Consider the following 15,436-nt stretch of genomic DNA (forward strand, 5'->3'; position numbering starts at 1 on the left):
GCGAAGTCATTGGGGTGACGGAATTGGTGACGCACATCTGGCCGCATAAGCGATGCCGTTGCGTGTGACACCTATGAGCGATTTTGCATCGTCGCAAAATCGCTCATCGGTGACATGTCCATTCTCAAATATCGTTACTGCAGCAGTAACGAAGTTGTTCCTCGTTCCTGCGGCAGCACACATCGCTCCGTGTGACGCCGCAGGAACGAGGAAGCTCACCCTACCTGCCTCCCGGCCGCTATGCAGAAGAAAGGAGATGGGCGGGATGTTGCGTCCCGCTCAGCTCCGCCCCTCCTCTGCTATTGGGCGGCGGTTCAGTGACGCTGATGTGACGTCGCTGTGACACTGAACGAACCACCCCCTTAGAAAGGAGGCGGTTCGCCGGTCACAGCGACGTCGCCAGGCAGGTAAGTATGTGTGACGGCTCTGGGCGATGTTGTGCACCACGGGCAGCTATTTGCCCATGTCGCACAACAGATGGGGGCGGGTACCCACACTTGCGATATCGATACCGATATCGCAGTGTGTAAAGTGGCCTTTAAGGGGACTTTACACGCAACGACATCGCTAACGAGATGTCGTTGGGGTCACGGAATTCGTGACACACATCCGGCTTCGTTAGCGACGTCGTTGCGTGTGAAATGCATGAACGACTGTTAACGATCAAAATTACTTACCTTATCGTTGATCATTGACACGTCGTTCAAATTCCAAATATTATTGCTGTTGCAGGACGCAGGTTGTTCGTCGTTCCAGTGGCAGCACACATCGCTACGTGTGACACCGCAGGAATGAGGAACATCACCGTACCTGCGGCCGCCGCCAAATGAGGAAGGAAGGAGGTGGGCGGGATGTTCCACCCGCTCATCTCCGCCCCTCCGCTTCTGTTGGGCGGGCGCTTGGTGACGTCGCTGTGACACCACACGAACCGCCCCCTTAGAAAGGAGGCAGTTCGCCGGCCACAGCGATGTTGCTAGGCAGGTAAGTAGTGTGACGGGTCCGCACGATGTTGTGCGCCACGGGCAGTGATTTGGCCGTGACGCACAACCGACGGGAGAGGGTGCTTTCACCAGCGACATCGCTAGCGATGTCACTGTGTGTGAAGTGCCCTTTACTTTCAAGTTATGGGTTAAAAAATTGTTCTATTATACACACTTAAAATAATCTTTGTGTGGAAGCCTGGTCAAGTGACAGATTTGTTATCATTTTATGCTACAATTAAACATATTGAAAAAGTTATTAAACCAGCTAGCAAAGATATTGCCTACTAATTAAAGACTATCATATTATGAAATGTTTTGGAATACAGCAGATTCTTTAAGGGGTTGTTCCCTTTTGTGAAATATTGGTATGGAACTACAAACTGCGCTATACTCACCCTCCTCGGGTGTTGTCAGTATCTTACATTGGCTGTGACACTGATGTCACACCAGTCAGTGATCATAGCAGCTGTTCCAGTGTGGATGGAGCCGCAGAGCTTAGTGATTGCCTACTGATGTGACGCCATTGCTGTAGCCAATGCCAGACATTGGGAATAGCACTAGAGACTCAGCCCTGGACCCAGGTAAGGCAAGTATAATACAGTTAGTTTGTTTTTTTTTACCAAACTTCTCAAAGTGAAAAATATTTCCTGAATGGAGACAACTCAATTAAACTGTTCTTAGCATAAAAATACAAATGGTCTAGCTTACAACCTAATTATCTAATGTTTCAATTATTTATAGTCAGTTTCCTCTAAATTCCTACAGCTACTCTTGTCCTCAGCGCTCCGAGCAATTTAGCTTTCTGCCTCTTTGTCCCGGTAGAGCTAATTATGTAAACTACTAATTTTACCAATTGATTTCTTCACTTTTATTGTTGAGAAAATATTATATTTTTTTAAAGAAATGCTTTGTAACAATAGATTCTTAGTAAATCTAACAAGTATTGTAATTTGGATATTAGTGTAGAACTGGTGGAGGAAGGTTGAACTAGATGGACCTAGGTCTTTTTTCAACCTAAGTAACTATGTAACTATGTACATATTTATATTTTCATTTAAATTATTCTGAATATTTTTTTCTTACTTTTGGTTTCTGCATTAGACTCATCATAGAAAGTCTAAGAGCTTGGTCACATGCTGTGTTTTTTTTCAGCGTATTTTTCAATACAAAACAATGCACTTTACATTACCAGTAAAGAGAAGTAGATTTCTGAAATTTCATAATCATGCTGTTTGTTTTGTCCTTGCAAATTTAAATAATCATTTCTGCAGCATGTCAAGTCTTTGAGAATATATTTCATATGTTCCAATGAACAGGAAATGTAATTTTCAGATGTGCAGACTAAGGGTTTAAAAGTCAGGAAAAGAATCCTGCTATGAATCAATTGTGTTGACTATGATCAGTGAGAAACAACTGTGTAATTTTTCAATATATGTATAGCAAATATTCACACGTGTGTTTTTCAACATACTAGTGTTTGCTGCAGGTGATAAAAGTATAGAAAAACACTGGCTGCAGGGAGGAAGTGAACTTTTTCTCCCTGCATCCTCAGCAGGCTGTAACCACTGACTGATTGATATCCGGATTCAATACTGATGGATTGGTGTGGTTACAATTATCCACTCACTATGCACCTGAATGGTGACTGAAGCCGTATTGGCTGCTCCTTGTTACATCACCACTGGAGTCTGCTCCAGCGACTTCTGCTCCGATCACCAGGCGACGCCGTGTTCCTGCCGTGGATGGTGCTGGTGATGGGAGAGGAGTCGATGCCAGCGGCACCGGTGGGCGCAGGCTCCAATCATCCACTGGGATGGGTTATCTTGGGATCTGCAGTACCACTAGCTGACTGTGGGTGGCATGTACCCTTCTGCCTGCTGTTTTTGTACCTCACTGCCCGATCCGGATTTGACCTCTGCTACGTTTTCTGATTACATCCTTGTCTGCCGATTCTGTCCCTGTTCTGCTATTCCTGGTTTGACCCTGCCTGACAACTACTCTCATCGGACTGCAGCCTTCCACAGTTAGTGATTTCCAGGGCCCTGTGTAATTCCAAATCCCTGTATAGGGGTTAAAGGGTTTCAGGGTTCTGGAGGTCCTGCTTGGTGAGTCGCTTCCCTCTAGTCTGTCCATTACATCCCACCTGAGTCTGTTGATCCAGGCAGGCGCTACACTCCTCTATAATTGAAAGTCCAAGGTTGCTTGGAGGATTAAAGTTAATATGCTCTTGGCAGCTGGGCTTTCGTTGTGGTGGTTGCACAGCTTTAATATGCTATTAACCTGCAGATTAACCCCATTTCTGCATGTTAATAGAATTTGGCGAAATGACATGTTCCGTGTAATAAATCAACAGCAACAGTATATTTGGTAAATTGTCCCTATAAACAATTTTAAGTTCCTTGGATAAATCACTTACTAGATCAATCATAGGTACTAGCAAGCAATACATATTCTACAATATGATATAACTAAAAGTGCAAGTGTGTGGGTCAAAATACACAAAACTAACTAATCTTCACAGTTCAACACAGCAGTATAAGATAGATATTGTCATGTCCATTGATAGCTCCAAGATACTTATGATCAACAATCAACAATCAACGTGTTCAGCCACAGACTCACTACAGACTCTCGGTCCTGACAGTATCTTTCCTAAAGTCTAGGGAACTTTAGAATTAGGTTTTTTAAGGAATGCTTAGAGAAAGTACAGATGCATTCACTTCTATTCTAACATCCTGCAAGTCACAACACAATCATTTGGACACACATAGTCAATTATACTACAGACATGTCACTAGAGATGAGCAAAGCCGAGGTTCAGGGTTTAATGCTCATACCAATCACAGACTTTAAAAAAGAAAAAACAGAGTTCGGGTTCAGAGTTTGAGTGCTTTACGTATGCAAACTACTCAAGTGAGCACCGCTGTGCTAGGAAACGTTTGGTGCTCAGCCCAGCATGAGCTGCTTGCAGTGTTTGAACGGCTCATACTGTGGGGTAAAAGCAGTGCCATTTGATGTAGTGTGCATCCAAAAAAAAAGGAAAAAAAATCCTGCTCACCCTTCCTCGGAATTGATTTGTTTATGGCTGGCTGAATGTGGGCGGAGACTCTAACTGCCAATTAGTGACTTCCATAAGGGTTAAGGTCAAGTACAGGTCCCAAACCAAATTTCATCTAAAGTCTGGCTGAAGCCACCAAACCAAACTTCCACGGGTCCACTCATCTCTACATGTCAGTAAATAGTCATTTTTGTTTAAAAAAAACTGGTAATTTTTCAACACAAATCTCAGTATGTATTGAATGTAATGAAAAGGTAAGATACGACCCATCCGTAGGATCAAAATATGTTAGTAACTACATTCTTAGTCTCATGGAGATTTTTGTAATTTTCTTATAGACAAAATAGTTCTAGTAAAGATGCATTAATCTAGTCACCACAGTGGGAGAAAAAAGTATTTAATCAGGCACCAATTGTGCAAGTTCTCACTCTTAAAAAGATGGGAGCGGCCTGTAATTGACATCATAGGTAGACCACAACTATGAGAGACAAAATGAGAAAACAAATCCAGAAAATCATCTTGTCTGATTTGGCAATATGTTTTTGCAAATTATGGTGGAACATAAGTATTTAGTCATCTAAAGACATGCAAGATTTCTGACTCTCAAAGACCTGTAACGTCTTCTTTTAGAGGCTTCTCTGTCTTCCACTCATTACCTGTAGTAATAGCACCTGTTTAAACTTATTATCAGTATAAAAGACATCTTTCCACATCCTCAGTTATACTCCAAACTTCACTATGGTGAAGACAAAAGAGCTGTCAAAGGACACCAGAAACAAAATTGTAGCCGTTTACCAGGCTGAAAAGACTGAATCTGAAGATGGAAGACCACTGATAATCTCCCTTGAACTGGGGCTCAACTCAAGATCTCAACCCGTGGAGTCAAAGTGATCACAAGAACTGTGAGCAAAAATCCCCAAACCACATGGCTGGACCTAGTGAATGACCTGCATAGAGCTGGGACTACCGTAACAAAGGCTACCATCAGTAACACACTACGCCACAAGGGACTCAGATCCTGCAGTGCCAGACATGTTCCCCTGCTTAAGCCAGTACATGTCGAGGACTGTCTGAAGTTTGCTACAGAGCTTTTTGATTATCCAGAAGAGTATTGGGAGAATGTCATATGGTCTGATGAAACTAAAGTAGAACTGTTTGGTAGAAACACAACTCGTTGTGTTTGGAGGAGAGAGAATGCTGCATTGCATCCAAAGAACACTATACCTACTTTGAAGCATGTCGGTGGCAACATCATGCTTTGGGGCCGTTTCTATGCAAAGGGACCAGGACAACTGATCCGTGTACATGAAAGAATTAATGGGGCTTCCATCAGCAAGGGCATTGAAGATGAAACATGGCTGGGTCTTTCAGCATAATGATCCCAATCACACTGCCAGAGCAATGAAGGAGTGGCCTTTAAAGAAGCATATGAAGATCCTGGAGTGGCCTAGCTAGTCTCCAGATCTCAACACCATAGAAAACGTTGGGAGGGAGTTGAAAGTCCGTGTTGCCTAGTGATAGGCCCAAAACATCACTGCTCTAGAGGAGATCTGCATTGAGGAATGGGCCAACATACCACCAACAGTGTATGCCAACCTTATGAAGATTTACAGACAATGTTTGACCTCTATCATTGCCAACAAAGGACATATAACAAAATATGGAGATTAACTTTTGTTATTGACTAAATACTTATTTTCCACCAAAATTTGCAAACAAAATCTTGCCAAATCAGACAAGGAGATTTTCTGGATTTGTTTTGTGACGCCCCTGGACTATCAGGTCATCACAGGGTACTGAAAAAACTGCCCTTCCGTGCAGTATTCCAAGTCCCTCAGGGTTCTGGGTCCCTATCTTATGATGTTTCCCCCAACAGCAAATTGAATCCTAGATACACACTGCACCACACCCACCAGGCACACCAGTGGACGGCTTGAGTGGAATAGAGTCGCCCACCTGGAGGTGGGGGATCAGGGAGGTGAGGTGAGTAGTGTAGTGAGTCTGTCAGTGAGTGGAGAGTTGGGAAGTAGCCCTCGAGCTGTGAGGAGCTCAGATGAGGTTGGGAGTGGTGGCTCCCAAGAGAAGCTGCCTAGGTTGCAGGCGGTGGTCTGGACCTAGAGGAGTCGGACCCCCAATCACAGGGGATTGTGGCCAGGTGCCTGCACTTGTCGAGGAGGATGGTCAACAGCCTGGCACTTTCACTGGTCCGGGACCGAAGGCACAGTGGGGTACACTGACCCTAAGTCAGGGAGAAGCTTCAGGCAACCGGACAATTCACCTGAGCAGAACGGAGCCTTTATGATCTGCTCCCACCTGCTCCAGAATCGGGGCACTAGCGCAACGAGGGGGATAGGGCCTTCCAACCAAAACGGTCCATAAAATCCCAAGCGTGAGCCCTGAGACCAGGCTCCCACAAGTTTCATACTACTGGGCTACCACGTTGAAGTTAAACTTAGTGCCAGGAGGCAGGTCATGGATCACCAAGCAACACCATAGGGGAATGGACCCGGTCGTGCTCCCCTCTAGCAGCAGCTATACCCCGAGATTTGGTTAACCCGGTTGTCAGCGTCTGCATATTGACTAAGTGAGTACCTGAGTGACCCCTGCATCCCACAGTATCCCACAGAGTCCCGAGGTCTACCCCTACCCGTGGAGGGCCACGACACCTTGCTGCCCTACTCCATCATCCCGGGTACTCCCAACGGCCCTCGAGCCACAAACAATCACCCCTGGATCCAAGCGGGTTGAACCGCTGCAGGGGCGGCACAGTTTTCTCAATTTGTCTCTCATAGTTGTGGTCTACCTATGATGTAAATTACAGGCCTCTCTCTTTTTAAGTGGGAGAACTTGCACAATTGGTGGCTGATTAAATTTTTTTTCCCCACTGTATATTGAAATGCCCCAAATTGTCCTGGCCTACATCCTAGATTTCAACAAAGTTACACCCACCAAACCCTCCAAGCCTGATATCTAAGCCTCAGTGTCTGTCACATAAATTTTGGAGTCAGTTTGAAGAATTAGGCAAATACACAGACTTTTAAATTAAGGAATTGATTCCTTAAGAATGGTGTAGGCGCCCAGTAGTGTAGCTACCAGGGGAAGAGGCACAAGAGGTGGTCGCTTTGGGCACCATGCTCACAGGGGCCCACTCAGAGCTACCACTACTACAAACTGTATTGGTGTGCATAGCACCAATACAATTAAGCTCTGCGATAGACATCAGTGCCCTCTAATACCACTCTCCATTCTGTAGACCTGAAGTCTATATACAGTTAGGTCCAGAAATATTTGGACAGTGACACAATTTTCGCGAGTTGGGCTCTGCATGCCACCACATTGGATTTGAAATGAAACCTCTACAACAGAATACAAGTGCAGATTGTAACGTTTAATTTGAAGGTTTGAACAAAAATATCTGATAGAAATTGTAGGAATTGTACACATTTCTTTACAAACACTCCACATTTTAGGAGGTCAAAAGTAATTGGACAAATAAACCAAACCCAAAGAAAATATTTTTATTTTCAATATTTTGTTGCGAATCCTTTGGAGGCAATCACTGCCTTAAGTCTGGAACCCATGGACATCACCAAACGCTGGGTTTCCTCCTTCTTAATACTTTGCCAGGCTTTTACAGCCGCAGCCTTCAGGTCTTGCTTGTTTGTGGGTCTTTCCGTCTTAAGTCTGGATTTGAGCAAGTGAAATGCATGCTCAATTGGGTTAAGATCTGGTGATTGACTTGGCCATTGCAGAATGTTCCACTTTTTTGCACTCATGAACTCCTGGGTAGCTTTGGCTGTATGCTTGCGGTCATTGTCCATCTGTACTATGAAGCGCCGTCCGATCAACTTTGCGGCATTTGGCTGAATCTGGGCTGAAAGTATATCCCGGTACACTTCAGAATTCATCCGGCTACTCTTGTCTGCTGTTATGTTATCAATAAACACAAGTGACCCAGTGCCATTGAAAGCCATGCATGCCCATGCCATCACGTTGCCTCCACCATGTTTTACAGAGGATGTGGTGTGCCTTGGATCATGTGCCGTTCCCTTTCTTCTCCAAACTTTTTTCTTCCCATCATTCTGGTACAGGTTGATCTTGGTCTCATCTGTCCATAGAATACTTTTCCAGAACTGAGCTGGCTTCATGAGGTGTTTTTCAGAAAATTTAACTCCGGCCTGTCTATTTTTGGAATTGATGAATGGTTTGCATCTAGATGTGAACCCTTTGTATTTACTTTCATGGAGTCTTCTCTTTACTGTTGACTTAGAGACAGATACACCTACTTCACTGAGAGTGTTCTGGACTTCAGTTGATGTTGTGAACGGGTTCTTCTTCACCAAAGAAAGTATGCGGCGATCATCCACCACTGTTGTCATCCGTGGACGCCCAGGCCTTTTTGAGTTCCCAAGCTCACCAGTCAATTCCTTTTTTCTCAGAATGTACCCGACTGTTGATTTTGCTACTCCAAGCATGTCTGCTATCTCTCTGATGGATTTTTTCTTTTTTTTCAGCCTCAGGATGTTCTGCTTCACCTCAATTGAGAGTTCCTTAGACCGCATGTTGTCTGGTCACAGCAACAGCTTCCAAATGCAAAACCACACACCTGTAATCAACCCCAGACCTTTTAACTACTTCATTGATTATAGGTTAACGAGGCAGACACCTTCAGAGTTAATTGCAGCCCTTAGAGTCCCTTGTCCAATTACTTTTGGTCCCTTGAAAAAGAGGAGGCTATGCATTACAGAGCTATGATTCCTAAACCCTTTCTCCGATTTGGATGTGAAAACTCTCATATTGCAGCTGGGAGTGTGCACTTTCAGCCCATATTATATATATAATTGTATTTCTGAACATGTTTTTGTAAACAGCTAAAATAACAAAACTTGTGTCACTGTCCAAATATTTCTGGACCTAACTGTAGTCCTGCAGGCTACAGAACAGCAGGAAACAACATGAAGACTCACAGATGAGGCAGATACGTAGAGTAGCATGATGATATAATCATGCATATACTTGGCCGGCCCCAGTAAGATGACATCACCTTGTCGGTCCACCCATACCTTGGTCCTGACTGCCGGATGACTCTTCAAGATCCATGGGTAGGTGAGTATAAGATGTGGCAAGGTGGTCGCATCATACAGTGTAGGGGAAATACTAGGGGTCATATTACAATTTGGAGGAAATACTGGGGACCATCCATACAGTGTGGAGGAAATACTGGGGGCCATATTACAGTTTGGAGGAAATACTGGGGGCCATCCATACAGTGTGGAGGAAATACTGGGGGCCATATTACAATGTGGGGAAAATACTGGGGGCCATGATACAGTGTGAGGGAAATACTGGGGCTATGTTACACTGTGGGGGAAATACTGGGGACATATTACAATGTGGGGAAAATATTGGGTGCTATGAAAAACACTTCTGGAAAAATTGCTTCCTAAATGACTTCACAGAAAAGAAAAACTCTTCTAAAAACTCTCCTAAAAAAGGATAGTGGGCTTAAGCAGCTTCCACAGGCAAACTCATCATTTTTTGACCACCACTTTGTGTACATAACCAAAGAAAATGGAAGCAGACTCTCCTCATCAGATACAGGGGTGCATGATACAGTGTGGGGGAAACTACTGGGGCCATATTACAGTGTAGGTAAATACTGAGGCCATATTACAATGTGTGGGAAATACTGGGGGCCATGATGCAGTGTGAGGGAAATACCAGGGTTAAATTACAGTGTGGGGGAGCTACTGAGGTCCATCCAAACAGTGGGGGGGAGATACTGGTGGCCATCCATACAGGGTGGGGAAAATCATTAGGGGCATCATACAGTGTGAGGGAAATACTGGGGGTTATATACCAGAATGTGGGAAATACTGGGGGCCATAAAAAAATCTCTTCGAAAATGACTTCACAAACAGGAAAAACTTCTTCAAAAACTCTCCAGAGAAGGACAGTGGACTTATGTGGCTTTTTGACCGCTACTGTGCAAACATAACCAAAGGGGATGGAAGCGGACTCTCATCAATCAGATATGGGGATGCATAATACAGTGTGGGGGAAAATACTTGGGGCCATTTTACAGTGTGTGGGAAATACTGGGGGCCATATTAGAGTGTGTGGGAAATACTCAGGGCCATTATGTAGTATGAGGGAAATACTGGGGGCCATATTACAGTGTGGGGGTAATACTGGGGTCCATCCATACAGTGTGGGGGAAATATTGAGGGCCTCATAGAATGTGACTAGGGCTAATGAGGGCCATTATATAGTGGGAGGGTCCTACTGTGGGGCTAATCATGATGTGTATAGGGAACTGTGTATCATGCTGTGTATCATGGATCTATGGAGGGAATCATGCTGTGTAGAAGGGACCTAAATATAGGGGGACTCAGGAGACATTATTAGTTGTTAGGAAGCATTACTGATATTGGGGCACTCAGTGTATTGTGATTGTGAAATGGTTATACTGGGTGCATTATTACTTTCTGGGGGGCAAAATGTGGACACTCTTTTCAAGTGTTCTTGCACAGGGCATTATTACTTTCTAGGGGACAGTTTTACCACACAGGCATTTTACTTTGTAAAAGGCACAGTGGTGGACATTATGTGTGGTAGTAAGAGAATCAGAAATAGGGACACATACGGGAGCAGCTGCTTAGCATTGGGGTGACAGTAGGATGAAGAGGTTGTGCAGGTTGGGAATATATGGGGACAGTGCTGGAAATGTGAAATGTCAAATGTGTCTTCCTTGTAATTAGCGCTGGGTGGACTGCTCTCTTTTAAAAAAAAAAATGGATCTGATTATGAATCCGCCCCATATAAGTCTATGGGGATAAGAATCCGGAGATTAAAAATGGTGGTAGAAAGATGTGGCGCCCCTGACCTGGTCAGGCACCACTGAGTACTGCACCCATGCTGGGGACAGTACAAAACAGGTAATCCAGAAGGCTGACCGAGGTGTGACTACACAGGCGCATAGTGATCAGGTCTCACACATTTACCTTTGAGAGGACCCCTGGGGATCCCAGGAGGGGGCGAAGCCTCCATCTCCACTCGAGGGGTGTGGTAGAGAGCCTGGTTGCTAGGTGACGTAGGCAAGAACAGGAGAGGAGGGAAGAGTGAGCCGAAGACAGTTGAGTGGTGAAGTTCAGGGAGGGCAGAAGCAGACCCTGTAGCTCTACACAATTCTGACAACGTACGCGCAGTGACTACCGACGGGGGAGAACGGTCACCTGGTAGTGCTGCCCGAAATCCACACACGGCTAAAGAGAGAGCAACGGAGTGGAAAGTAAGGAGACTGTCAGGGAGATACCAGGCCCAAACGGGTAACAGGTCCCAGTGCAGGGATAGATCCACCTGTCCTTTGCCAAACCTGCATGAGGGGGCACTTTACACCCCCAAGACAACACCACAGAGTCCGCAGCCACGTAGCCAAAGTGAGGGCCCATAGCTCACAGGAGGCAAGCAGCCGGAGTGACCTGGTCCAGGCTACAAGCAAACGGGCCAAAAAGAAGGGGAGAGAGGCACCAGCAACTTCCCTGGGCGACCCCAGCAGGGCTTCAAGCAGGGGTTACCCCAAAACACAACGGGCTAAGGAAGGCGAGTTGGTAGCCACCCTCACCAGTCAGCCTGAAGGACACCTGGTTCCAGCCTGGTTCATCCCAGCTACGCCCGGGTTACTCACCCTGCCACCATCAGTGAGTAAAAACCCCTGAAAGACATCCTGCTTGTGCGTGTGAGTCATTCTGCGACTTGTAGTTCCACACACCTACACGGGACCCTGGGGCATGCCTCACTCTCAGGAGGCTATTACAACTGACTGCACCTACTACCAGCCCCAGGCACCCCTAACCTGCAGTGGCGGTCTCCACTGACCGCAATTCTGAGAGTGGCGTCACGACAATCAAAACAGAGGATTTCCTACCTGTGACAAGATCCAGCCGCGTGGAGTCCCTGAAGGTAATGCACCGCTGCACCGACACCGAACCTCGGGGCCCCACAAAGAATAGAGGAATAGGAATGTGTGCGGTGGACTTACCAAGGCTCCAGCATAGCAGTACGCTGCTTCTAGGCTTTGCATTCACTTCCTGGGCTGCTGATTACAGTCAGACACACACACCCCCACCCTGTGTCAGCGTGTCAGCTGACTGCATCCAAACTCAGGAGCCAGGACAGCCGGTGGGCGGGGAAAGCAGTGTAACTGAAGGAGCACATACACTCTAGCATCTACCGTGAGCCTATGGGCTCATTCCAGGTTAGTGGGCGTGACTGGCTTGGTTAGTGGGCATAGTGACGTTTCCTCTCATTCACCATAATCATGCAAAGGGGGGATTTGCCCCCTCTGCACTCCCCCTATCTGGGGGTCTCATCCCCAGAACCCGGCTTCTATTATAAACAGCTCAATGCCCATGTGGACTTAGAAAAAGAATGTTCATTCTAGCTGGGAACATCGGACGGCATTTTGAACATACCCATATCATGTGATAGGGGCGTGTTGAAATGACGTATTCCTGGAAAAGAGCCCATACACGCTAGCATCTACCATCAGTATCATGGTATAAAAATAAATAAAACAAGCCCTGCGTTTATCTAGACTCTGTGTATCAAAAGAAGAGGAACCGCATGCGGCTTTTTTTTTTTTTTTTTTTAAATACCAGCCCCCAGCTGGCTTTATCATGACTGGGTATGAAAAATGAGGGGGGACCACATGGCAGTTTTTTTAATTATTTATTTATTTAAATTAAATAATAAAAAGCATTCCTCTTCTTTTGATACATAGCCAAGAAAAGCGCAGGGCTTGGGCTGTAGCCATGGGCTTTATCTGTGCTAAGTATAAAAATACTAGGGGACCTTGCTCCAATTGTTTTATTTATTTTTATACTTTAGTACTGACCCGCAGACAGCGCCTGTCAGTGATTGCAGGCAGGCAGAGTTACACAGGCTGGGAGCACATCTTACTGCAACCAATCACAGCGGTACAGGAAGTGAATGTGTGACCTGGAAGCAGTGTGCCACCATGACACGAAGTTTTGGTTAGGATGAAGCGCTTGCTTTATTCTTGTTTTCTTTATTTTTCCTTTATTTTTTTTATCTTCTCTAGTGACGAATCCGGATCAAACACCCAGAATCCCGGGCCTGAGTCCGGCACCCGGGCATCTTTGAAGCCATGCAGATTTGGACTTTTACAGTCCGGGTCCACCCAGCCCTAATAGTAATCTCTGCAGACGAGTTGTGAATGTAAGAAGTTGTTGTGTCAGTCTGGGAAAAATGGAAAAAACGGGAAAAGTGGACCCCTCAATAAGATAGAACATTAGTTATAAGTCATCATCAATAACTGCACTGTAATCTATTATATGTTCTACAGGACAGGTATCTACCACTAAATTGTTACTATATGGCAGTAATATTGGTGTTACTCTTTGTATAGTGATTTTCAGTAACAAAGCAGTCATTTGCTGATGTTCCCCTATACCTATGATTAAGCTGTGCTACTGTAATTGTAACCGGTATTACCTGATTAGACTCAGATGTTTTGCTCCACTGAGGTAAACCCTTAGCTATGCCACTGCATAGTGCACAATCATGCTACATCAGTCTTGCAGAAATGGAAGGCATCAGTTTCATTAGGATGTGCACACCAGTTATTGAATTTGGCGCCTCTCCAAAATGGTCTGCACCTCCATGCGCAGCATCAGAAATGCTACTCCAGTCAGGAACTGGAGTAGCATTTCTAACATACAAAATTTGGCACTTTTCTTGAATTTGATGGGCAAGCGGAGTCACAATATTGTGCAGCCCTGGATTTTTCTGGGCTTTGGCTATAATGGCGGAGACAATTCAAACTGGAGCTAAATGTTGCAACATCATTACATAACCATGCATTGCGCAAAACTTTTGCAAATTTTCACAGCTTTTACGCCACTGATTTTTTCCATCACTAAAAGAATAAAAAAAAAACTGGACACGCTTGGTATCACTGTGATTGCACTGATGTGGGCAATCTTAATGTGAGGTTATTTTACCACAAAATGTACACCTTAAAAACATTTCCAAAAAAATTTCAGAATTGTCTTATTTACATTTTTTCCGCATTTGGAATTTTTATTTTCATTTTTACAGTACACTATACTGTAAAATGAACGGTCTCATTCAAAAGTACAACTCGTCTCTCAAAAATTAAGACCTCATATCTCTATGTGGACAGAAGAATTAAAAAGTTATGGCCTTGGGAAGAAGGCTTTGTCTGCTCCATGGGGTTTTTGCCTTCCTCTGGATCAACATGTTAGGTTAGGTCATAGGTTGAACTTGATGGACCTAAGTCTACTTTTCTACCTTCATTCTTAAACACTGAAACTATAAGGGGAGGATAATACCAAAATGAAAAAATGGAAATTGGTCCCATCATGAAGTGGTTAATGCTTAATGCTTGCCCTTAGATTTCACCTTGACTTGTGATATTAACATATTCTGACCTTTGCTCTCTCATCTTTCTTTTTTAGATCTGTTATGTCTGTATAGCTGCCCATACAAAAACCTATACAGTTAACATTGATCTGTCTTACAAAACCTGTGAGACAAATGAATACAATATGGTACAATATTAATGGGGGCATCAAGAAAAAGAACATACCTGTAACTCCGCAGTATGATTGATGACTACTGGTTCTATTTCCTATTTTCTCATCTGTAGTTCTTTTCCTTCTATATACTTTATGAGCATTACTCGCTGCTGCAAGTGTCCCATTTATTGGTTCAATGTAGATAAAATCTTCAGACATTTGTATGAAGCCCATCTAGTGAAAAAATAAAATATTTTTGTCAAATTCCCAAATAATGAAATAGACATAGTAAACATATAGATAGCAGTCATATTATGTAAAATATAATAATACTTAAAAAGGCAGGTTTAATACATAAAGGTATGGACTTTTGGACTTTTCTGGTTCACACAATTCTCAATCATTTTTGTATTATACCATGTGAAATGTAACAAGTTATATTTGTACGTTGACTGAAATGCATATTTGCACACTTAGTTACATAGTTATATAGTTACTTAGGTTGAAAAAAAGACCTAGGTCCATCTAGTTCAACCTTTCTCCACCAGTTCTATATTTTGTCCCTAAGTCATTTATAACCAACAATGTTGTGTGTACTGAGGAAATCATCCAGCCCTTTTTTAAAAGCTGTTATAGTATCTGCCATTACTACCTCTTGTGGTAGGGCATTCCACAGTCTGACTGCTCTAACTGTAAAGAACCCTTTCCTATTTAGCTGCTGGAATCGCTTTTCTTCCACTCGCAGTGAGTGACATATAAATGAGATCTCCTATGAGACATATGTTTTCTAAGATAAACAAATCTGACTTTTTCAACCACTCATCATATGTGAG

The 15,436-nt window shown here is 44.1% G+C and overlaps 1 protein-coding gene across 1 annotated transcript in view; it reads right to left on the reverse strand.

The window, feature by feature from the left end:
• Window positions 1-15,436, reverse strand: part of ADAMTS19 (ADAM metallopeptidase with thrombospondin type 1 motif 19) — a 422,212-nt gene that overhangs the window by 333,037 nt on the left and 73,739 nt on the right. The window contains exon 4 of the mRNA XM_075341865.1: window positions 14,675-14,837. Within this exon, the coding sequence (XP_075197980.1) occupies window positions 14,675-14,837 (163 nt within the window). The remainder of the gene's footprint in view (window positions 1-14,674; window positions 14,838-15,436) is intronic.

Source organism: Anomaloglossus baeobatrachus, chromosome 1 (assembly GCF_048569485.1).
Source record: "Anomaloglossus baeobatrachus isolate aAnoBae1 chromosome 1, aAnoBae1.hap1, whole genome shotgun sequence".
Taxonomy (NCBI): Eukaryota; Metazoa; Chordata; class Amphibia; order Anura; family Aromobatidae; genus Anomaloglossus; species Anomaloglossus baeobatrachus.